The sequence below is a fragment of the Panulirus ornatus genome, chromosome 33 (genome assembly GCF_036320965.1).
Source record: "Panulirus ornatus isolate Po-2019 chromosome 33, ASM3632096v1, whole genome shotgun sequence".
NCBI classification, from domain to species: domain Eukaryota; kingdom Metazoa; phylum Arthropoda; class Malacostraca; order Decapoda; family Palinuridae; genus Panulirus; species Panulirus ornatus.
In genome coordinates, this window is record NC_092256.1 from 19,504,849 (window position 1) to 19,530,888 (window position 26,040).

The following is a 26,040-nucleotide window of genomic DNA, read 5'->3' on the forward strand; positions in this document are numbered from 1 at the left end:
CCTGCTGTCAATACTCAATATCAGAGAGGAAATAATCCTGTACTGAAACTGTCCCGCGAGGGTTTGTGAGGGAGGGATGCATCCTTATGAGATAAGAGGTAAAGGGGAAGGAATGATATAGGAGCATGAAGGAGGGGAGATGGGGTGTTTCCCGGCTGCTCTCATTCGAATGAATCTTAAAATATTTTCTGACATTCAATATCTTTACTTTCTTAAGTTTACAAACATACTGTAACTTACTCCTCCCAAAGAAAATGTAATTATACATAATAGGAATTCTTCGCTGGATATGAATTATGCTAGCGACTATGACAAAGGATTATAATCACTGTAATATAAGCAGGTAAACCTTGAGTCTAAGGAGCATCTCTTGTGAAGAACTGAAAATGGTGTCTTTAATCTTAATAATCTTCTTTGTCAGAACACATTTACTTGAGCAAAGATAATATGGGATTACTTCTACATGCAGAGGAACGGGAACACAATCATAAATCATGCTTACGTGCACACGTATAGCATGTTTGTATTTTCATCATCATTATTATCATCCCAATTATTATCATTATTATTATTATTTTATCATTATCATTATTATTATTATTATTATTATTATTATTATTATTATTACTGTCATTATCATTATTATTAAAATTGCTATGATTAATAGATAAGAATATATATATATATATATATATATATATATATATATATATATATATATATATATATATATATATATATATATATATTTTACAGGCTATCCACATGAGTTATTATGGATACTGTCATGAAAAGCTACCGAGCATCTTCCATGTGTGGATCACATAGTATATTTTCCCTGCCCGTCAAGGTCTTAGGCATATAGCGTTCATCTCGAAAATTGTATACGTGATGGTGTATATCAGCAGGTAGAATATTAACCGTAACTTTCCAGTTGTCCAGTATTAGCACTGGTGTACACTGTAGCAGAAAGCCTTAGTTTGCCTTCCCTGATAATAGCCTCAAGATGATATGTCCATCATCATCAATGATTCATGCCATGTTTATGTCTTTTTCTTCTTTCCCAGAAGACCATTACGTCAATAATCTGGATTCAAAGCACAGGTGACTATACCCAAGAGGATAACTTTCCCCTATACCAGCTCTTATGTTCTTGTTATCAACTGAATATCGTCCAATTACGTAAAATGTCGTAATTAACCAGGAATTTTGATGATTGCGTTTGTCATTTTCATTCATTATTAATCCGATGAACTGATGCACTCATGCAATAATTAAACCCTGTTTGCTAAAGCCATTATAATGATATGTACCCAATATAAAAAAAAGGCTTGATAGTAATATAAAGGCCTAATTGACATCCTGGGATATTATTAACTCGCCTCCCCTATAAATCATAACTTTGTAATCACCACTGTTAAGAATATAAATAACTGTTAATACACGTTATGCAGATGGATAATAAAAAAATGAATGCGATTGTGAGACATGTAAGAGCTTAATTCCCCAGACCCTGGACATCGTTAGGGACTGTGTTATGTTAAAAGCCTTATCGAATCTTGAGCGTGTATATTCTGGGATCGAAGGTGATGACGTGCAAATGTTAGGACGTGGAACAAATTCACGAGACATGCAAGCAATGAAAGAAATTCGTCAGACACACCTTGGTAAGAGACTTCCGAGACCTTTCATATATATAAGTGTATATATATATATATATATATATATATATATATATATATATATATATATATATATATATATATATATATATAACATCAAACAGTTAAATGACCAAGCACTAAATATATAAAGCTTGACAACTGACTCATGACCTTTGACATATATGGCCCGACGAAATGTTTCAGCAATTTCATCCTCAATAAAGAAAAATAGTCAAATTGCGACATATATCTGTAGTAGTGTTGTACATGGTTGCTTTCGAAAGCCATCAAACGTTAGTGGTTGATCCCATAATGCCATGGGTCAGAGGATAAGCTCTGTTAACATGAATGGACAGTACTTTGACACCATTCTTGTCTTCAAGTAATGTTTCGAATTCCTCATAAAACATTCGTCCTCATCGCAACAGCAGATAAAAAGCAAGTGGCAAATGGATAGATAGTTATATATCAATTTGCTATTATAATCTGTGATGTTGATCTAGTTGGTTGTTTGAGTCTAACAGTTATGTATATCTTTGAAAATTATTTCAGACAAATGCCATATTCTGCTGTATGTGATGCAATACCCTGTTGTATGTGAAGGGAGAAATAGTCGTATACATCTTAAAATCATGAAGGAAAGATAACCAAAGGACAATACTATCCTAAGAATAAGTGATCATTTATCACTTTAATGACACGGTTCTCCCCAAAGTAAAAACACACATGAAGCAATTGATTGAAATCAGACAAGTAATTATCAATTCATGGACGGTGAGGGTAGAAGAATCAATTAATCCTTCAAACCAAATCACCTATTTTGTGGTGTAGTTGACCCAATCCCCCTTGTTAAGTATTACTAACGATGTTGAATGAGGTGATCAAACTCCTTAAGAATGATGGTACCGATCCTATTACAGGATTCCAGATTGTGATTGCGATTAATATATAACCAAAGAACAAAGGCATATAAACATTGGTCGTGATAAGCATCCATTCTGATTATTGCGATTATTTGCTATGAAAACGATGGCATAAATCGGAAACGGATTACTAATCACCTTAATTACAGGGATGAACGATAGTATAAATCCTTGAATAGGATTACTGATCAACCGGATTGCGATTAAAATGGATATATATACACACACACACACTTATACAAACACATAGGTGATGTAACACACGTTTAAAATGCTCTCACAAATCACCAAGTTGATATTGGTTGCCAGACATTACTACAGTCAAGAGATAAAAGTAGAATTCTTAGCTTCTTTTGATCACGATTCTTAGGGATGGTCGCTAATGAAAAGATACCGTTTTAAATGGTCTGAAATACCAGTATACAGTTACATAATCATATGGTTAAGACACTATTTCCTGACGCCTCACACACCCTCAAATATATCAAGGTAAAGATTATGTAAAGAATTTTGTCGCTTTCCCATAAGAACTGCGAATATATTGTGCACTCCTGCCTATACAGTGGGCAATGGTGCGAAAGAGGATTCAGAATGTATAAAAGGATGTGATAATATTTCACATTAGGATACATATGTATACCTGACTATCGTTATCAGTATGGAAAAGAAAAAATAATCTAATTTCCATACGTTATTAAGGGGGTTTAGCATTGTCCTTCGCTGTACGAGTCATTTAAGTGAAGCTCCGTGTTTGACACGAACCAGCGTCTTAATGCGGTTACACAAAGCTAATTAATTCCACTGTCTGTCTTAAGTGATTAGAGTTGGTTTAATCAGCGTCTTTGAAAGCTGTTCAGAGAGTCTTATTCCCTTGGAACAATGGTCGAGGGATTTCTTGAAATTCTCTGTGATATCAGCGAGGGAATATTATGCTGATGTTCACGTGCGCAGGTTTCATACGTACATATATATATACATATATATATATATATATATATATATATATATATATATATATATATATATATATATATATATATATACATATTGGAAAGGATCGCAATTTTGCGCGTGATCAAGATATTCCTATGAGTCCACGGGGAAAATGAAACACGAAAAGTTCCCAAGTGCACTTTCGTGTAATAATCAAATCGTCAGGGGAGACACAAGAGAGAAATATAACAGTCAGTTGATATACATTGAAGAGACGAAGCTAAGACGCTTCGTCTCTTCCCTGTTGAAAGACAGGGCTTGTGATGTGATGACACGTTGTCCGTAATGATGAAGCAATGGGCTGCGGCAGAATGTGGGAGGAAATGAATAACACGTACATGTCTGGGGAACTTAGAATCAAACAGGTGCAAGTCTTGTAGGTTGTTTAAGTTGAACTGTGAGGGCTACTGCTTAAGTGCTTCTCTAGTTACTTCGGTGTGCATATGTTTCGTTACTGTTATTAGCAAAGAATGGAGGGACTTGTGAGTATGGATAGGTTGTTGAGCTGTGGGGCACAGGTCAGTTTCATATTCCTGACTGCAGGTTGTGGGTTGGTTATGGAGTGGTCTGGATTAGAAGGGTATAATGCCGTTGCAAAGCACTGAGTGCCGAGCACATCAGAGAGTGAGTGTATTAACTGCTTGTGGATGCTAAGCAGCTGGGAATTATTGTAAGTGCTATATTTTGTTTGCTTAGCAGCTATGCTACATCTAATATATATATATATATATATATATATATATATATATATATATATATATATATATATATATAGTGTATATGCACCTTTGTATATGAAAAATTCCCAGGGTTTCTAGTAATATGAGCAACGCCGGCTAACAGGCTGCAGGTCTAGTTTGCTTGTTCATGTACTCAATATTCATGTTTCGACTCGACACATGATTCACGGGAAACGTGCATGTAAATTGGTGGTTCTGCATGATAGAGCTATGTTATAGTGAACACCGGGAGTTGTTTTTTGATCTACATGACATAGATATGTTGTAGTGAATATTGTGAGTTGTTTTAGGACGGTTCTTTTTTTGGATGTTACTTCACATGATCTTTTATTTGTTGCAAGAGAATGGATTTACTTTTGCATAAATCATATATATATATATATCTTTATTCATGTGGTGCTCAGATATCTCATAAATGTCCATAACTTATATCATTTTAATATGATTTCTGCTTTACTGTCTTTGCCCTATTCTTTTGAATGAATATATATATACGATTTAGTAAGGTTTCAAGTAACCTACTTTGAAAAACGCACTCCTTTGCTGATTTCAAATTAAATGACTTAAAGGATGTAAATTGCATAATCAAATCTTGCATTGCGAGCTAGACTAGATCACACTCATTCCTAAGAGCAAGTCGTGTGGTGTTCCACAGCGGAAAATGATTGATTCATAACTCTCTTGGTGTTCTTTGTAAACTATGTACCGACTATGAGAAGTAATGGTAAAGACACAGGCTTAACACACTGCTGATCGACCGGGTTTCTTCCTCTGCAACATCGAAATACTTGTGGACAAACTTCTTCCTCCTGCGGAACTTATGGTCGTAGGAAAAGTCACAGAGCAGGATACGTTGCAGTGGGGAAGTCTTCATTCTGTGCAAAGATTAGTCTTCCTGACTGTGTTCTCGAAGGGAAGTGTTAAGCTTGGCACTGATACTTCTCAGGGTTTCTGAACCTTTGATTGCAGTACATTCTACATGACAGCTTTAGAGTGAGTGTATGCAGATGTGGCCATTGTCTGTTGTCTGTCTTTCCAATGTGTTCTCTCTCTCTCTCTCTCTCTCTCTCTCTCTCTCTCTCTCTCTCTCTCTCTCTCTCTCTCTCTCTCTCTGTATCCTGTCCCTCCACCACACCGCCTCACCCCAGAATTACAATGTGTATGTAGATCAAGTAAGCAATACAGAGTCATCTGCATACAGCCAGACCCCCACTCCTCTCCCTCTAAAACCCACTCAAGCTCAACACTTTATGCCTTCACTCCCTAACCCCCTTCGTGTGTGACTACGAGTCTCTCTCTCTCTCTTCCTTCGCCGTCCTACGAGCAGGACAATTACGGCTACATCACGAATCGCCAGATGAATCACCAAACCCTCTCGTAGAGACTGGACAGTGGCAAAACGGCTTCGCCGAAATCAGTAGATATGAATTTGGCAAGATCAGAAGCTGGTGGGAGTATTGGGAATTGCATATAACCAGTGGTTTGGCTGGTCACCTCCACTAAACCTGGTTCATTCTAGACACTTTGAAATTAAGCCAAATTCGTAGCGATTCATTTCGAACGATTGGCGATGATGCCTCACACTGCGCAGGAAAAGAGATCAGTGAACTAATATGGAAGTATATGACTATCAGATTGTCTGTATTTCTAGAGATTTAATAATAAAAGTAGGATGTTTACTCTTCAGCAGAGTTTCCATATTCTATCAAGGACTTTGATGTGTTTTCATCGATAAATACCAAAGTAAAACACATACGTTTCCTAATCATGATGATCATCGTAATGCACAGCGATACAAGGAACGTTAATGAGTATAATTTACGACATACGCGACCTCTAGACAACGTCTGTGACAACAATAACTAGGTTACTTCATAGCAGATGATCACATAGACCTATGTATAAGATAATGGTCCTAGGGACGACTCCCTAAGAAAATGCTTAAACGAGAGTTAAAAGTAAAGAAAGTGTGTGTTATAACTTGATAATAAAAGACTTATACATGAACACAGAATGATACATACTTGCATAATGATATTGATTCATATGACGAGACGTAGAATATTTTTTATATTTTTGGGCTGATCTTGCAAAGCTCCTCAAAGCAGAGAAGCATAATATGAATTGTAAACATGACTTAACCAGAAAGCAACACTGTAAATCAAGTGTGAAATCAAGCACACCAACCAGCGATGTATAGAACGAATCGTTTGGTGTACTAAAATGTTGCAGATTCGACATAGAAATAACATGCAATTTTTTCTTTTTGGTCTCATGTCTCTAATTCTGCAGAGAGCATGAATTCCAGGTACGTGACTCACTTAAATGTTAGAGTAGAAACCTGGCTTTCGTATAGTGTGTTTTATCACCAGTTCTCACATGCGAAACTTCATTGCCAATGAAAAGAATGGGTATTTTGCTTAACATCATGCTGCATGAGGGGTAATGTTTGTCCATCTGTGAAATGATACTCAGTAACGAGGTGGACGAGATCTATGGTAGAGTAAGAATAGACGTCGATGTTGTCCTCAAAAAAAGACGACTTCGAGCCTAACTTGTTTACTGGAGCTGGCGGAGTCGTTTGCATACATTATGGGAAAGTAATGGGTGTAGTATAGATTCCCGAGGTACTCCATAATCAATGGTGTATTGACAGCTGAAAGAACGATCGAGTAAGATGAAAATGGCTGACCTATTTCTTAAAAGTAGCTCTCGATCCACTTTCATCGCGCCTCAAGTACACTGAAGTGTTTTATTTTGCGTCGTAAATCCTTACTTTTATGATCAGAGTTTTCAAACGCTTTTGAGAAATCTAACAACACAGCTGGAACGACTATTCGGTCATCAATGTTTTGTAGGTGTAGCATTAATACAGTTGTGAGGTGCAGTCGAACAGAACACTGTGCTTATGCCTCTAGAGCCGATACTGGCTTTCGATAAGCTTGGAAATGTTTCCAAGAAACTGAACAAGTCGACAACATGCTACAGGCTGTTGCATCTGCCTAATGTGGGCTGGGTGGATACATAAAGGAAGTTTATATCCCTGGTCAGAAGTTTTTACTGTTAGATATACAAGTTCTGAATTAACATTAGCTCAAGAAAGGTATCTGTTTATTCATACAATCATCACAGAGAAAGATTTATGTGGGCTAGGTGACTGCAATGTAAGGAGAGGCTTCTTTCAGTGATCTTTTTTTTTAAGGTTTTGCAGCGTCATTTGATCATCTGTGACCTTGGTAAGGTAGAAAGAGATATGAGGTGCCTGCGAAATAACCCTGCTTTAAGCATTGTCTTGGATGTGGTCACTGCACCTACAGGATGAGAGGAACCTTTAGATATAGGGGAATTAAAGGCAATATAAGGTTTAGTAGAGCCTTAATTTTCCTTATCACTTGAAATAGAGCATTTGATATGCTCTCATTCTTAAGGTTCCTACTGTTTTACGAGCTGATACTCAAGGGCTTTTACACTTTTCTGGCTAGTAGCTATGGGCACTTATACTTTACTTACACTCTGCTGACAGAAATGCAAGGTGCACCCTTGCACTGAAGTGGCTGACAGTTGAAATCCTGACTGAGAATTAAGGTTTTCTTGATGAAGTCCATAAATATCGAAGCGAACTTATGGTCACCTTTACAGACCTCGGCATTTCTCTGGAAATACACGCATTTTGCCTTCCAGGTAGCGGGTAACTGATGTATCACAGTACATTCTGTACTACATGCCTCGATTCAGGAACCATTTAGCTATGAGCCTCTGGAACCGCTTCTTTCTAGTATGGATTTAGGTATTCCTATATAGCTCACTGGGAATTTGATCACCACATACCTCATAGATCATATGTGTGCCATAGTCAATCTTAAGTGACGTCTAAGATAGAAATCTTAAGATTTGCTTTCATCAAAATGATTTGGTTGTAAGTTGTTCCAAAGATTTATATATAATTGATATCATCTTAATGAGTTATCTTCCTTCTGAATATTCATATACGATACTAACATACTGACGAAAGATGCAAATCATTCTCCCATATTTGTGAATCCTTCGATGCTGTCCACTCCCTTAACTATACCCAGAGTCAGCCGACATACAACACCCAGCTTTTCCACACCACTCCATTTCAGTCTTCACGCGTCATTCAGTGTTTAGCACACCTGTATACCAACACGGTCACTCCACACCACCCAGTCACTCAACACCACCACCCAGTAGTCCGTTGCTCACCACCAGTCTAGACCCTTATATACGACACTGTCCAATAAACGCCAGCCTGCCACTTCAGCCTCTGATTTGCCGTCCCTTCCTGTTGTTGAACACTGACCCTGTTTATCGTCCGTCTCATCCTTGTGTCTCGCACTGCCAGTCAACGCTCCCACTGTCTCCCAGCCCTTTCTGGTTCTCCAGTTCTCTCTCTCTCTCTCTCTCTCTCTCTCTCTCTCTCTCTCTCTCTCTCTCTCTCTCTCTCTCTCAACAACTCGTTTATCGCTTCGTCATTCCTCAAGCAAATGTGGAAGCTTGCATCAGCTGCATCACAGGAAGTAGTTAGTAAAGTGAAGGTGCCCATCTTTTATCTGTTATACTGGGGGCACGGAACCTTTCCCCTAGAAAAATGCAAATGTATTTAGAACCTGTCCTTGTACTGTCCTGAATTTACGACTCCTGACTTGTTTTGAGACACAATGGCCATCACAAAATCTATCCCCTAAATAGAAATGTACTGAAAACTCTTGCGGTGCACTAAATTCACTACATTCATGATCTATAATCTTTTTATTTTTCTTAAAGGGAAACGCAAGACTTCCGCCCTAAGGTAGTGCTGAGCAAGCGACACCGGTTTCCTGTCTTATACTAATGGCACAACATTCCTCGTTCGCGTAAAACACTTCAGCACATTCGCTCGGTCGCTCCCGTCTGTCTAACTTCCTGAAGGAGTTACCAGACGCGCTAAACTTAAGATCAGCCACACTGCACCTCACTGTGAGGCATTAGTGTGAAGTCAGGAACTCTCCACCAGGGGTTCTCGTCTTTCCCGAGGTGAGGGAAATGAAGCGGTTCATGTAGAGCCTTTCCTTCTTTCAGTGGCATTCATACCAGGTTAATTAACTCTGAAGACTCGCTCTATTCGCAAGGTGTTCGATGTCAGGATTAAGTAGATGACGTTATGTGTGTGCATTAATAATTTTATGAGACATTTTGTGTAGGGGAATGTACGTGAATGGATTTCTATGAGTGTGTGTGTGTGTGTGCTTATGTGTGTGTCATGGATGATACTTTTTTTTTGTTATCTAGAACATTTCCACACGCTGCAATTTCTCGCGTGAATTTCCAATGTCATGTTGGAGAAGAGATTATACATTCATGTTATAGCGTAATGATCAGCCACTCCTCGTCGTCACCACCTTCATAACCTATTGAATAACTGAAGCCAAGGACGTGCACGACACTGAACCAGTCAATACGAAGATGACAACGAGGGATTCCTCGACGCCCCCCAACCCCAAAAAGAATCATCACCGCCAGCATACCACGCGCCACTTGTCATCGATGTCATCATATATGTGTGAATGACGAAGCTGTGCCTTATTATCATATTCTTACGTACAGTCTTACACACTGTTACGAGAAGTGGGATAGGTTAGCAGCAACACATCTACAAGTTCCAGGAAAAATAGAGACGCTCGCATTTTTTTTCCCAGAGAGAGAGAGAGAGAGAGAGAGAGAGAGAGAGAGAGAGAGAGAGAGAGAGAGAGAGAGAGAGAGAGATTTATCAGGGGAATAATAACATGGTTTATAGACTGATGGATAGATGTATAGATTAGCAGGTAAAGTCGTGGAGGTGGTATATACCCTCTCACACACACGGCCACACCTGAGTCGACTTTGCTGATAGATACCAGGACGGTGTTATGTTGTTGACATATATATATATATATATATATATATATATATATATATATATATATATATATATATATATATATAGGACGACCCTGCCAGCTATTGTTACAGCGGATAATAAAGAAGACCTACAGGTCTTGGGGAGGGAATCCACCATTTCTGTCTCTTCCAACTACCACCTCTCCCTCCCTCTACCTATTCCATAAGAGGTATGTTCCTCCCTCCGTCACCTGTCTCCCTAAACTACCATCTCTCTATTATCATTTCAGGTGTCATGGATCCGGCAGAGGGACCTGCACATCCTGACGGTGGGACGCTACACCTACACGACCGATCAGCGTTACGAGGTGATCCACTCGCCTGGGTCACAGGATTGGATCCTCAAGATCAGCTACGCTCAGGTCCGCGACTCCGGCAACTACGAGTGTCAGGTGTCCACCAAACCCGTCAAGACGTACATCGTTCGTCTGAACGTCTTCGGTGAGTACATACGTTCACAATGACGGAGTTGTTGAGACAACGCAGTGGTAGTTTGGTGTTCACCCCCGGTTTTTTAAGGGTGTAAACGAATACGATCACCCTAGATAGTGAAAATGGTATATATATATATATATATATATATATATATATATATATATATATATATATATATATATATACCAAGATGTCTAGCAGCAAACACGTACAGATGGAGAGAGACAGGAGACCAGATAAACTTCAGAGTCTAACTTGATGGTCTGCGCGTCTGTACTCTCTCGTCTCTTAAACTCTACATGCTTTGTTATCCTCCAGAGCAACCAGCCAACTGGTTACCAGAACTCTTCCATTATCCCCAGAGATAAGACGGAGAGAGAGAGAGAGAGAGAGAGAGAGAGAGAGAGAGAGAGAGAGAGAGAGAGAGAGAGAGAGAGAGAGATCGTCTTCATTTCTGGAGCTGGCCAGTAGGAGGCACCCACGTTCGCCTTACTCACATCAACTTCCCCGAAGAACTGTAAACAAGGCGACCATGACAGTTCCATTGTGTGCATTGCCTTAGCTAATCTCGGGCAAAAACCTCGACCCACGATGGCTTGTCTCCAAGCTGTGGCTGCGTCCGCATGTTGAAGACTTATATGATTTTTTTCTTCTGCAACGAGTGTCTCTCGGCTAACTCTTGTCTCTCTCTGAGGCTCGTCCTTCAGGATTTTGTTTTTTTTGCATAAGGCTTTTCTCTTTACCTCTCTGGCTGTCCTTTATCTTAGATTGGACTGTATATTACGTAGACCGAGAGTTTGCTCTCTCTATATTGCGTAAAACGTTCTATTTCTACCCTGAGTATTGCGTAAAGCATTATTTCTTTATCTGTATATTGCGTACAACGAAGGCTTACTCTGTATATTACGTAAATCGGTTTACTCTGTATATTACATAAATCGGTTTACTCTGTATGCCGTGTAAAAGATTTCTTACTTTGTGTACTAAGTAAAGCGAAGACTTTACTTTTCTACTCTGTCTATTGAGTTAAGCGAGGGTGTAATATGTACATTTCATATAGCAAGGGTTTACTCTGTATATTGCGTAAAGCGAAGGTTTTTCTTGCTTTGTACATTGCACATATCGTGGTTCACCCAGTTATCTGTCGTACCTCAAGTGACTGACACGCAAGAGGCACATAACTTAAAGATATTTTGAAGAGGAATCTTGTAATAGGTCCCCCAGCCTTTGGTCTGTTGAAACATTCATCGTCACTTGGTGGAATTAACCCACTAAAAATTGTTGCGTGTTTAGACTGCCAAAATATGATAATGTCTCCTACACAGCAGTGACACAGTTAAGACAAATTGCTCATGAGTGATGTGAGCTTCAACTGGAACAGCTAAAACTTGCAATGACTTCCCGTTCTTACTATGACTTCCCTATTCTAAATGACTGGTCGACTGACTGTGTGTAGGGATAATGACTGGTCGACTCACTGTGTATAGGAATTTTTCAGCTTATACACTTGAATGTTCTGAAGGCTAATCATATCACTGCAAAGTACACATTTGTTACGTATACATTATGCATCTGAATAATTTCAAATATCATACGTGTTCTTTTTTCATTCATATCATCTCTAAAGGTAATTAGATGTCTATGACGACGAACAGGGCTATTAACATTTGTTGATAATATTCTGGACTAAGTGAGGAGTTTAGAGTTTTAAGGAGGATGAGTCTAAATAATAGATCTTATTTCTATAATATTTCTAACAAAGACACAAGTTATGAATTTACTTTTAGCTCAAATGACAAGATGAGAATGTAAATAACCCCAACTCGGGAAGCAGTAATACACCAGCCATTTGCTACGGTCGCTGAGAATAACGTGTCTCTCCCCTTCACGACATGGAGAATGTTACTGATTGATTCCAACCTGTCATTTCCAAGGAAATATGTAGAAACAAGTCAGGGACACAGTTGAGTGAGCTCTGGTGGACATGAAAACGCCACACGAGATGGAGACCTGCGTTTATATGTACTTCCACTTAGATCTACATATCCTCCCTGTAAGTCATCGCACAATGGCAAAATTAACAGACGAATGCGATCACAAATCGCAGAAAACTTAGAGAGAGAGAGAGAGAGAGAGAGAGAGAGAGAGAGAGAGAGAGAGAGAGAGAGAGAGAGAGAGAGAGCACGAGACCCCTATCAGCCAACTCAAACCCCCCTTTCAGCTATTAGAAATAATTCAGCAGAGAATGACCACCCTTCGTCGGTTCGATATTGTCAAGTTCTGGGTACGAGGTCGTGAGACCCCGAACCTTGTAATTATGGGAGTCCTTATACTCGTACAGGCAAGGTTCTAACCCCTCACATAAAGCCGTGAGACATGCTCCCTGAATCCTTCTAGGAAAGGTAAGGTTATTATTGTAGTGTGCCAAATCTAATGGCCACGTCTTTTCTGGATGGATACGTTCATATTCGTTTTAATTTTGCCACTTATTTTGATGCTTTTACATGCGATGTGTTCTCTTATTTTCATTCGTTGTAGCAAAGTCTTTCGTCTGGAAAAATAGGACTTCATTATGCTAACTGTATTGCAGGTATAGTTTCAATAAAGAAAAATGTTTCGATGAGGAAGATAGTATATTGTGATTAGCAACATTTCTTTTTTAAATCTATAAGTAAAACTGAAGTAGATTTATTGTTTTCAGTTCTACTTGTGCAACTATGAATTCATTTTCTTCTACAAAACAGTGGCATAGATTAAATCTATCATTTTGAAAATCATGCAGGAAAATAACCTCTACAAAATTCAATGGAGTGAAGTCTATAGAAATGCTTAAGCTCCACTAAAAGACCCACTACAGTCAAAAGAATCACATTTACTCAAAGTATACGGTGCGAGCCACGAACCCCGTGTGTGTGTGTGTGTGTGTGTGTGTGTGTGTGTGTGTGTGTTAGGAGACAATACATCTGTCTATAACTCTTACCTTTGCGTCGGTATTTAGGGAGGGTATTTGACCGTCTATGTCCACTATCATCATTATCAAAGGCTTGACGGTGGTAGAGAAATGCGTCCCATGAGTAATATCATCCTGCTGTTCATCATGAATACATAATGAACTTGACCGCGTTTCGCTATAACGTTGGGATGGAATTTCTACTGGACGCACCATGGTCTCTCGAAATTACATTCGTCACATGTTTTATGAAATGAATGTACATCCAAGCCAAAGCGTTTACATGCTGTAAAAATTCAGCGATTTTGATCAAAAGGTTCAGTGCAAGATTAAAGATGATTCGAACTGTATTTTGTTCAGTGTTTCATTTGGGGCCATTTCTGTGAGCGAGCGCTTATACATTATGTTTGAACATGATCACAGGAAACTATTGAACATGGATCACTGAAAGGGAGTAGAGTAGAAGAGAGAGAACAAGGATAACAGATTGAAGAATAGAAAGGTAACAGAGATGATGATAAGAGAGAATAAAAATAAGAAAAAAGGGAATGGTGGAGATATGGGTTAGATACATGGAGAATGGGAATGATGGGCACAAGGACGGAGGTTATACAGAGAGAGAGAGAGAGAGAGAGAGAGAGAGAGAAACGGCTTCATTCTGTAACCCTTCCAAACGACAGGACTAAGTCCTTTGCTTACTGTCGAGTATTCACACCCTATTGGATATGATACGAATCTAAACAGGCAAAATGAATTATTGTGTAAAGAAAGAGAGACAGACACGCCTCATCATGAAATGCTACCGCCCTTAAGACTTGCTCCTTGAGTACAACAGCAGCAGCAGCAGAGTCAATGAAGCCTTAAAAACTAGTAATCAGGCCCAGTAAAATAGGACAAGAATTAGAAATCCCTTTCAGGGGAAGATGTTGACCCAATGTACAATTTCTCTCATTGAGTCATGATGAACGACCTATAATCAGAAGGACTTTAGCACATTAAGCATGAGTGCCTATAACTAATCCAGACTAAGGTGTAGAAAGCCATAATAACGTTTGATAAGCCAATGTACTGATTTTCATGGTAAACCTGCGTTTGAGAGAGCAATGTAGAGAATGGGTTGATGAGTCTCTGAACACGTACATCCAATTAACAATAGGAAATATGAAGAAATAATGGCAATTATGAGTGGACTCTTTGGGCATACCTCTATCATGCTCACTGAATCTGATTTATTGCATAAAACATGAAATTGCTAACGAAATTTACATCTTGTCACGTGTGTTGGTGCAGTCCATATTAACATCTTGTCACGTGTACTCATGCAGTCCATATTTTGCGAAATGAATTGTTTTTTCTAATAATTTACCCAAAATATTTGTGGAAAATGGCTAGTAATATTGGGGAGCGAAATCAAATTCTCTCACTTTTACAGGCATGATATAAAAGACTAATTGTATTTATTAATTTACAAACAAAGGCTATTCTCAAATGAGTTCGGAACAAATAGGGAATTTTACGTTCAATCAGGGGAAAGTGACAATCATATTGCTTGCAGTTTCCCTCCTGTTGCTAATATCAAATTGTAAAGTGAAGTATATAACGTTTCTTAAGTTAAAAGCAATATAGTTGAGTACATTACTTTCTAATAATGTATTCTCTATGTGAAGCAAAACATTAATGTGTCATCATCAAGCGACAAAGCATCTCATATATATATATATATATATATATATATATATATATATATATATATATATATATGACATGCTTTTTTTTTTTTTCTAATTTTCCAAAAGAGGGAATAGAGAAGGGGGCCAGGTGAGGATATTCCCTCAAAGGCCCAGTCCTCTGTTCTCAACGCTACCTCGCTAATGCGGGAAATGGCGAATAGTATGAAAGAAAAGAAATATATATATATATATATATATATATATATATATATATATATATATATATATATATATATATATATATATATATTTAAGCTAATTATAAATTAGATATACTTTTGAAGCTCTGGACCTAACATTTCGGAACTGTTATGTATTGTCAATCGTGAAATATGAAAGGGAATGTTGTTTTTATGTGGTAAGTATAAATCTGCTTAATACCGCTTCACGCTTTTAATGCGGGTGGTTGATGTAAGCAGTGAACTTCAGGATTCTGATTTGTATATAAATCGTTTACTATATTAAGTTTTATTTTCATCTGCCATGAAAAGGATTGAAACTAATATTAGGATAGACATATTTTTTCTTACCGTATATGCATATATATATATATATATATATATATATATATATATATATATATATATATATATATATATATATATATATTTCTTTTTTCCTCCATCTTACTCTTAATATTTGACAACACGCAACTCCCTCTACTTTTCATTATTCTTAATGCAATTTTCCTACGGTGAGTACTGCGTTCTAGCCTTTACTTATTGGTAAAATGTCCTAGTCTCTCTCTCTCTAGTCTCTCTCTCTCTCTCTCTCTCTCTCTCTCTCTCTCTCTCTCTCTCTCTCTCTCTCTCTCTCCCGCTATTTTGAAATCCGTGAGACTTGATTTTATCTCGTGCAGCCAGCAAATTAGCCAACGACCAAATTCCATTCGGGACTTTCATCAAATTCATTTTCAACCATTTCATTCGCCCCCCGCAAAAAAAAAAAAAGAAAAAAGAAAAGAAAAATCATTGCAATACCATATGAGTAGCTGAAGGGGGGTTCGACATAATTTTAGACCATAAAATTTCTTGATTAATTAAGTCAGGTCATGGGATACTGGTTTTAACAGTTCGTTACTGCTGTGGTTTGCTCAAAGGCAGTGTAGTTAAAAGAAGGGGAAATGGCCGTGCCAGATCGTCTGCAGGGAGGGAGGATTAGCAGCCCCCCGTCATAACATATATTCTGGCCTGTTTCTGGTCCTTTGGCTCCGGCGGAGGTTTGAAATATAAGAGTGGAAACCCTCAGCGCTGGAGGAGGAGGAGGAGGGGAGAGAACGAATTAATTAAATGTGGAGGCAGGAAATGGCAAATACGACGAGAAATGGCGGGTAAATATCTTCAAGAAGATTTTATTAAATGGTTCCTCGTAGTCTCGGTTCGTGCAAGGAAGAAACAGATTTCGTACAGGTACTGATGAGGGAAGATCGGTAATTTGTACACATATGTACTAATGAAAATTAATCAGTTTGGGATACAAAAGATTGCTCTTCAATCAATAAGGCGTTAGTAAGCATACAGTGGAACGTGAGGGGGGGTGAAGCCAAAAACCACACACACACACACACACACACACACACACACACACACACACACACACACACACACACAGAAACCTAGGACGACGGCGTTATATACATATATCTTTTTTTGTAAGCAAATGTATTCTGACGCGAGCAGCATTGCCACTAGGGAGGGAGGGAGGGAGAGGGGAGAGAGAGAGAGAGAGAGAGAGAGAGAGAGAGAGAGAGAGAGAGAGAGAGAGAGAGAGAGAGCAACGCCATCATTACCGGGCGAGGCTGCTGACAAATGGACACTTAGACGTACAGTGGAGAGAGAACACATACAATATTACTCTGCCGCATTGTGTAATCTGGATGCATCCTTCTTCGTTTTTCCTTGATGGTTTGTGAAGTAATATCCTACTACAGGCTAGAGCTACGGTGGGGAGGAATATCCTTTACTCATGTCAGGGGATGGGAAGGGGATTACACCATCGTCCATACATCAACGACGCCATTTGGTATAATGGGTCATTTCAAATGTGTTTTACCAATACAAGTAAATGCGATAGATTTCTGTAACTTGAAGCAAAGGTTGAGTCTTCGCTCTAACCTCCCTTAAGCATTAGCCTTTGTAGTGCTTTTATTTAGGGAGAATTATAGTGCTATTGAATGCCAATGACTTTGTGTTTTAGTTAAACAATTGCCAACAAGCACAAAGCACATCCGGCATATATTTACAGTTTCTCTTCATCTCTTCTAAATTTTCTTGTTTCATACATTCAATTCTTCGCTCCCTTTATTCTCTTCCTTTGTCTCCAGTGTCATCCCCAACTCCGTCGGTTATTTTGAACCTGCTGTACGTCTCACCACAGGAGTCGAGTATCCACCTGAATCACGCTCATCTCCCATAGCACTCGCAACCTTGATATAGATTTCTGTCATTTTCTTCCAACTTTAATTCTGGCCCGTAGGAGGAACTCGAGTGGCGAATACAGTGGTGACTTGAAAAGTGATATTGCTACCAGTGGGAGCACTCCAGTGGGTATGTATTACTGGTCTTAGTGCAGTGGAAGATACGAACGTGATAGTGGTAATGTAGTGGAGATATATAAGGAAATATTTTTCACGGTTGGCTGGGAACTCTCAGTGTATACATATCAGGTGGTCTGTAAGATGTTGCTGCGGCGAATGGGTAAGAGAACTCCGGATAGAAATGCAGCAAAAGCTTTGTGGGCAATGCTGCAGAAAGTGGCTGGCGAATTTTAGGATAAATGTAGCTAAATTACGTGGTGGAATGTTGCAGTAAGTGGCCCGGAAATTTTAAACAGCATTGCAGGAAAAGTACGTGGGCACTCCTACAGTGGTTGATGGGGAAACCCTAGCAGGAGTACAAGTTTCATTTGGGCAGTCTTGCCCATCTAAAGTAGCAGGAATGCAGGAAGGTTACGTGGGCAATACTGCAGTGTAAGTGGTCGGGATAAGCCTCAGTAGGAACCTAACAGTGCCCCCTCGCACAGCTGTGCTTAATCCACAAATAAGTTTTTATCACGCTGGGAAGTGAGGCTACAGTGGCGGGCAGTAAAGTGGTGTTAACGACACTAAACGAAGGATAAACGAGATAACTGCACGACGAAAATGAGTGTTGCAAATGAGAAGAGAAAATGCGGATCTGTGGAATTCGCGTGAATAAAAGTTTGAGAATGTAGAGTAATCCTATGAATACTGTATGAAGATTAGTGAAAGGATATGTATAATCACCACGAGAAGAATGGTGGTACTAAGATATGTCAGTAACACGTAAAATCAGCGAAAAGTCGTGTGCCAAAAGTAGACAGAATCACTCGGGAAGCGAAGTAGTGAAAAGGAATTTGACGAACGCACAACGGGAGCCGAAAATGCTTCGTGAAGAGTTGCATAATTCAGAGGGAGAACGGCGAATGCGGACGATTTGAGCACTTGTGTGGGACAGGGAATACCCGGGAGACATTCCGCCTGTGTTATTTATGCAAAGGGAGGGCCTTTCGACCCCCCTTCTCCCGGGAAGAATGAATGGCATTGGATGCAGTTACCCCTAAAGAGGTCCACAGAATTCATTCTTTTCTCCCAAGTGACATCAGGTTTATAAGCATTCGTGGCCTGCTTTTCATTTCCTTTGTTTTCCCCTCACTGGTTTATAGCCTCTCTCTTTTTCTGTCTTTATCATCTTTATTTTCTGTCTCCCAGTCTTGTGTTTCTTTTCATTCCCCCTCCGTCTAGTGTTTCAATCTTTTCTTCCATTTCGTCTTGTGTTTCATTCTTTCATTCCTTTTCGTCTTGTGTTTCTCTTCCTGCACTTTCCGTCTTGTGTTTCATCCTTTTCTTCTTCAGTCTTGCGTTCCTCCTCGTCTCTCTCTTAGTCTTGTGTTACTCTTTTTTCGCCTTCCGTTCTATGTCTCGGGCCAGCGTCTTCGCGAGTCATTTCAGCGTCTCCAGGTATATTTATTTTCCTTCTCTCGTCTCTCCTCCTCCTCTCCTCTCCTCCTCTCCTTCTCCTCCTCCTCTACAAAGGATTGCAAGGGTCATTCAGAGTCTCTGACGTCGAGACTTCCTTTAACCTCTCTCTCTCTCTCTCTCTCTCTCTCTCTCTCTCTCTCTCTCTCTCTCTCTCTCTCTCTCTCTCTTGTACTCGCCATTTCCAAAACTTTTATGGCTACTGAATTTAGCCTCAGTTGTGAGCTATTATGGTTTTAAGCTTAAGGCTATTTTTGTCTTAAATACCCTTCCCGTGTGGAGTAACTTTCTTTTAATCTTGAACATAATCCTAGGACAGCATCCTCTCTTCATCACCTCCCTGGTATCGTGGATAGTGTTCCCGCACGGGGTCGAGTGCATTGGTTCGAATCCTGGCTACTGCAGACTGTCAGCAGATGGATTGAATCAGGCTATGGTGTATATACATTATATATATATATATATATATATATATATATATATATATATATATATATATATATATATATATATTGCAAGCCTTGTGTCAGCAGTCCCAATATACACACATATATACACTCAAGTCATGGTTTTCAGCTCCCATTACCACACACCGTAACACTTGCGTTAACAGTCCTCACTCCTCCAACAGTCAGCGCTCATTACAGCTGCCTCTCAGTTTCTTCACTGCCTAAAAGTCACGTCGCAAGTCACATATTCCTTATCAACCAAGACTCAAGTTATCAGTGTCAAACTGCACGTCAACCACTACCTCCGTCTGACACAATCTCTCCGGGCAACTTCAGGAGCCTCCATGTCCCCAGCGTCCCACGATGTTCATGTCATCAGCGTTCATGTCCACAGTTCCATTCCTTTCTGCCATGCAGCAGTCACGTCAGAAGTTGCTTAGGTCAATGATCCTATCGCACACAACACCAGGCAGACGTACCGTCAATCCACTGTCCCTTATCGTCAAACAGGGATGTTAACAAATCATTCCCTGACGGTCCCGCCACCCACATGACCTACTAGGCAGTCATGTTAAAAGACTCGTTACCTATTTCGCACAGGATTCATGTCAATAATAAACCCACCACTCACGTCATCTTAAAGCCATGTCTGCAATCCAGTCATGTCGGTCACCACTGATGTAAGATATGTCCTACATCTTACTTCATCAGGGACTCATATCACTCATCTTCCACATCATCTCACAGTCATGTCAAGGTCCCCTGTACTTACATTTCTCAGCACATACATATGTCAACAGTTCCACCGTCCTCAACATTCAACACATGAGCCAGCAATCTCTACGTCCTAAGCATTCAACTCATATGTCAACAATCCCACCACCTCACATACCCCACACAGACCAGCCAATGCTGCTGCGCAGTTCGATAGCTTCGGAAAGAAAGAGAAAAAAAGCCACTGCAAGCCGCCCGCCATGTGTGCGTGTGAAAGACACATAGGTTTTTCCCTGAACCATGATTTATGTCTACCAAAGGTGCAAGTTAGCAGGCACAGCGGCCATCACACACCTACAGGAGTTAAGAGCGGCTTTTGTACCTGCAGCAGCCAAGGAAAAGTAATGATCGCCGTCCTAGCACAAGCTCTTCGTTATAACGTGCTTAAGTTATGGTCTTAACTTCAACTCCTTCAAAATTCATGTTTTCTTATTTCTCTCGCGCTTAGAATTTGTGTTGTGAAGTATGTACGTATTTTCACGCGGATCAAAAATGTCATTATTATTCTGGCAACCAATATATTTATATATATATATATATATATATATATATATATATATATATATATATATATATATATATATATGTGTGTGTGTGTGTGTGTGTGTGTGTGTGTGTGCTTTTACTTTACCTAAAGATCCTATAAACATATGTGCCTCCTCATTCAACAGGTTTTTATCAATTTTTGTTGTTGTTCGAGACTCTGCCCCTCCATGTACCGCACTCGTTTTCTTTTCCTTATCATTTCTTCGTCATCACAGAACCATTTCTCAATGGCGGACTAACAACTTCCTTCGCCTCCCCCAAAACAGCTCCCCAGGCTGAGATCATCGGAGCTCCGGACATGCACGTCGACAAGGGGTCCACCATCAACCTGACCTGCGTCGTGACCCATGGTCCTGAGCCTCCAGCTTTCATCTTCTGGTACCACAACGGCAAGGTAAACCATCCACAACGGTCAGGTTAGACTATCCACAACGGCAAGGTAAACCACCTACAACGGTCAGGTTAGACTATCCACAACGGCAAGGTAAACCACCCACAACGGTCAGGTTAGACTATCCACAACGGCAAGGTAAACCATCCACAACGGTCAGGGTAAACCATCCATAACGGTCAGGGTAAACCACCCACAACGGTCAGTGTAGATTATCCACAACGGTCAGGGTAAACCATCCACAACGGTAGGGTAAACCATCCACAACGGTAGGGTAAACCATCCACAACGGTCAGGGAAGACTATCCACAATGGCAGAGTAAACCATCCTTGGGTAGTTTACATTTTCAACCTGATTTTGTTTCTCCTGTTATCATACTATCGTGTAGATTAATATCATAGTAAAATGTGAAAACGATTATTCTCTTTTTTTTTTCTTCTTCCTTTCTTAGTGTCTTTGAAATTTTGCCTCATTCTCTTCTTCTAAAACACGTCTAGTGCCATTTCTCTGACATAAATGAAGTATTGTCAGTTTCTTCCTTTATAAAGATTTACTTATTCATTATTGTAAATGCATGTCCGTCTGTGGTCGTCTCCTTTCTTTACCTCGTAGTGCAAAAATTTGATACATTTGCGCAATGTTTCAAATCCACGATTATTTCTTATTTTCCAGTCATTCAGTTTCCAGTTTGAATATTAGAAGACGTTTTCTAAAATATTCCAAACTCATTAGTACCTCTTGTTTGCCTGTTATTGTACCTAGTTATACCCTTCCTTCTGCCCCAGTAAATACACCAACGTTGCAATTATTTCATCTCTCTCTCTCTCTCTCTCTCTCTCTCTCTCTCTCTCTCTCTCTCTCTCTCTCTCTCTCTCTCTCTCTCCTCAAGGGCTAAATTTATGTGACAAAATTGTTACCCGGATCGTATCCAGTTGGCAATAAATGTGCAGCATTTGACATTCGTGTTTATGGCACTGTGTCAGGATTATGACACATTGACATTAAAAACAGAGGACTGGCACATAGCGAATAAGAGAATAGATAATATGTCTGTAAATATATATATAGCATTACTACTATGATTATTATCATCATTACTATTATCATTATTATCATTACTATCATTATTACCATTATTACTATTACTATTATCATAATTATCATTATTGTTATTACTATCATTATCATCATCTTTATTCATTATTGCTATCATTATTAATGTTATTAGAAGGAATGTTATCATTATTATCAATACTATTTCTATCATTGTTATCAACTTCATTATCACTGTCGTGCACAGCCTCGGGAACTGAGGAATTATGTTAATATTGTACCACTCATTTCTGACGATTCGTCGCTCCCTTATCACTGCTGCTGAGGAAATCATTTCATTGTCGTTCCATTCGCTCCCCAGGAAAGAAAAAAAGAAAATAAGTTGAATACTCTCATTTGCCTTTGTCACATACGTAATGTTTGTCTCACTAAAGAGTCGGTCATTGTCTACCAAATAGGAAATCGAGGGAGTTATGATGTCCAGCAAGACACCTGATGATGATGTATTCGTGGCTACTCTTGACATCGTATTCCTCAAGTAGTCGTTGACCTAACGTGGAATCCTGTAATCCTGCCATGTAATCCTGTCTTATGATCTGAATGAGAATTGATTACCTGTAGATTAAACGCAGTGGCGAGATATGTCATTAAGAAACGCGATATCACTGGTTAGCAAGAAAAAAAAAAAAAGAAAAATTGCTCTTCCCATCTTGAGTTTACTCATAGAAGTAGCTCGCAGGATGTAGAGCAAAGTTAACCTTATAATGAAGCGTTGTACTAGAATTAAAGGTTTCGAACTCAGGGGTCGAAGCAAGTAACGGTTTACGAGTAGAAGAAAACAGTTATTAGCTCTCTGAGTCATTTCCACGGGTGTAAAGAGAGCAATGATTATTGGCAAAAAGAAAAAAAAAATATGAATTCTGAGCCAGATATGTAGAAAACGATGCTATAGAACATGGACTATGAAAATTAGCAATGCTACTGCTTAAACAAAACTGTACCACTTGGAAATATTGTGGGGGTATTGACTTCAAGTATCGATAACAAAGACCGTTTGCATGAAGGCAAGGTGTGCATATTTGCTCTCATACGGCGCTTGATGTGCCACTAACTGTCCAGGTAGTGATTAGATGATGTTATAAACAAGAGTCTCATAATGAGAACACATCGTAACATAACCACGTTCAGTGTATAGACCAGTTTATACAGTGTAGAGTGTCTACTTAAGTTATCCATCATGTAGTGTTCTATTCCACAGAAAGGATTGCAGCTGAAATTTTCCCTCTTAGCTTGTCCCTAAAGTCAAGTACTTACGCTAGATCATGGCTTTAATGGGAGGAAAAAAAAAAATCAATGTTTTAAATCCAGGATCCAGAAGCAGATGTAAACAGATTAAGTGCAGGGAGGGGGATGGTCTGTCAATAGGGCCGGAGCGACCACTGGAAGGTTCACATTCATATTGACCAATCTGAGGTGTAAAACATTTTTTTTACATGATTTCGTGGCTACCGAATTTGTGTTTCATTTGTTCATTAATTACTGTTCATTACTGTTCATCTCCATTCCTCTCTCTCTCTCTCTCTCTCTCTCTCCTCTCTCTCTCTCTCCTCTCTCTCTCTCTCTCTCTCTCTCTCTCTCTCCTCAAGGGCTAAATTTATGTGACAAAATTGTTACCCGGATCGTATCCAGTTGGCAATAAATGTGCAGCATTTGACATTCGTGTTTATGGCACTGTGTCAGGATTATGACACATTGACATTAAAAACAGAGGACTGGCACATAGCGAATAAGAGAATAGATAATATGTCTGTAAATATATATATAGCATTACTACTATGATTATTATCATCATTACTATTATCATTATTATCATTACTATCATTATTACCATTATTACTATTACTATTATCATAATTATCATTATTGTTATTACTATCATTATCATCATCTTTATTCATTATTGCTATCATTATTAATGTTATTAGAAGGAATGTTATCATTATTATCAATACTATTTCTATCATTGTTATCAACTTCATTATCACTGTCGTGCACAGCCTCGGGAACTGAGGAATTATGTTAATATTGTACCACTCATTTCTGACGATTCGTCGCTCCCTTATCACTGCTGCTGAGGAAATCATTTCATTGTCGTTCCATTCGCTCCCCAGGAAAGAAAAAAAGAAAATAAGTTGAATACTCTCATTTGCCTTTGTCACATACGTAATGTTTGTCTCACTAAAGAGTTGGTCATTGTCTACCAAATAGGAAATCGAGGGAGTTATGATGTCCAGCAAGACACCTGATGATGATGTATTCGTGGCTACTCTTGATATCGTATTCCTCAAGTAGTCGTTGACCTAACGTGGAATCCTGTAATCCTGCCATGTAATCCTGTCTTATGATCTGAATGAGAATTGATTACCTGTAGATTAAACGCAGTGGCGAGATATGTCATTAAGAAACGCGATATCACTGGTTAGCAAGAAAAAAAAAAAAGAAAAATTGCTCTTCCCATCTTGAGTTTACTCATAGAAGTAGCTCGCAGGATGTAGAGCAAAGTTAACCTTATAATGAAGCGTTGTACTAGAATTAAAGGTTTCGAACTCAGGGGTCGAAGCAAGTAACGGTTTACGAGCAGAAGAAAACAGTTATTAGCTCTCTGGGTCATTTCCACGGGTGTAAAGAGAGCAATGATTATTGGCAAAAAGAAAAAAAATATATGAATTCTGAGCCAGATATGTAGAAAACGATGCTATAGAACATGGACTATGAAAATTAGCAATGCTACTGCTTAAACAAAACTGTACCACTTGGAAATATTGTGGGGGTATTGACTTCAAGTATAGATAACAAAGACCGTTTGCATGAAGGCAAGGTGTGCATATTTGCTCTCATACGGCGCTTGATGTGCCACTAACTGTCCAGGTAGTGATTAGATGATGTTATAAACAAGAGTCTCATAATGAGAACACATCGTAACATAACCACGTTCAGTGTATAGACCAGTTTATACAGTGTAGAGTGTCTACTTAAGTTATCCATCATGTAGTGTTCTATTCCACAGAAAGGATTGCAGCTGAAATTTTCCCTCTTAGCTTGTCCCTAAAGTCAAGTACTTACGCTAGATCATGGCTTTAATGGGAGGAAAAAAAAAAATCAATGTTTTAAATCCAGGATCCAGAAGCAGATGTAAACAGATTAAGTGCAGGGAGGGGGATGGTCTGTCAATAGGGCCGGAGCGACCACTGGAAGGTTCACATTCATATTGACCAATCTGAGGTGTAAAACATTTTTTTTACATGATTTCGTGGCTACCGAATTTGTGTTTCATTTGTTCATTAATTACTGTTCATTACTGTTCATCTCCATTCCTCTCTCTCTCTCTCTCTCTCTCTCTCTCTCTCTCTCTCTCTCTCTCTCTCTCTCTCTCTCTCTCTTCAGGGGAAGCAACAAAGGC

The 26,040-nt window shown here is 39.1% G+C and overlaps 1 protein-coding gene across 1 annotated transcript in view; it reads left to right on the top strand.

Moving 5' to 3' along the window:
• LOC139759552 (limbic system-associated membrane protein-like) overlaps positions 1–26,040 on the top strand; it is a 123,875-nt gene that overhangs the window by 93,179 nt on the left and 4,656 nt on the right. Inside the window, exons 3-4 of the mRNA XM_071681816.1 lie at positions 10,488–10,698; positions 21,402–21,529. Coding sequence (XP_071537917.1) covers positions 10,488–10,698; positions 21,402–21,529 — 339 coding nt within the window. The remainder of the gene's footprint in view (positions 1–10,487; positions 10,699–21,401; positions 21,530–26,040) is intronic.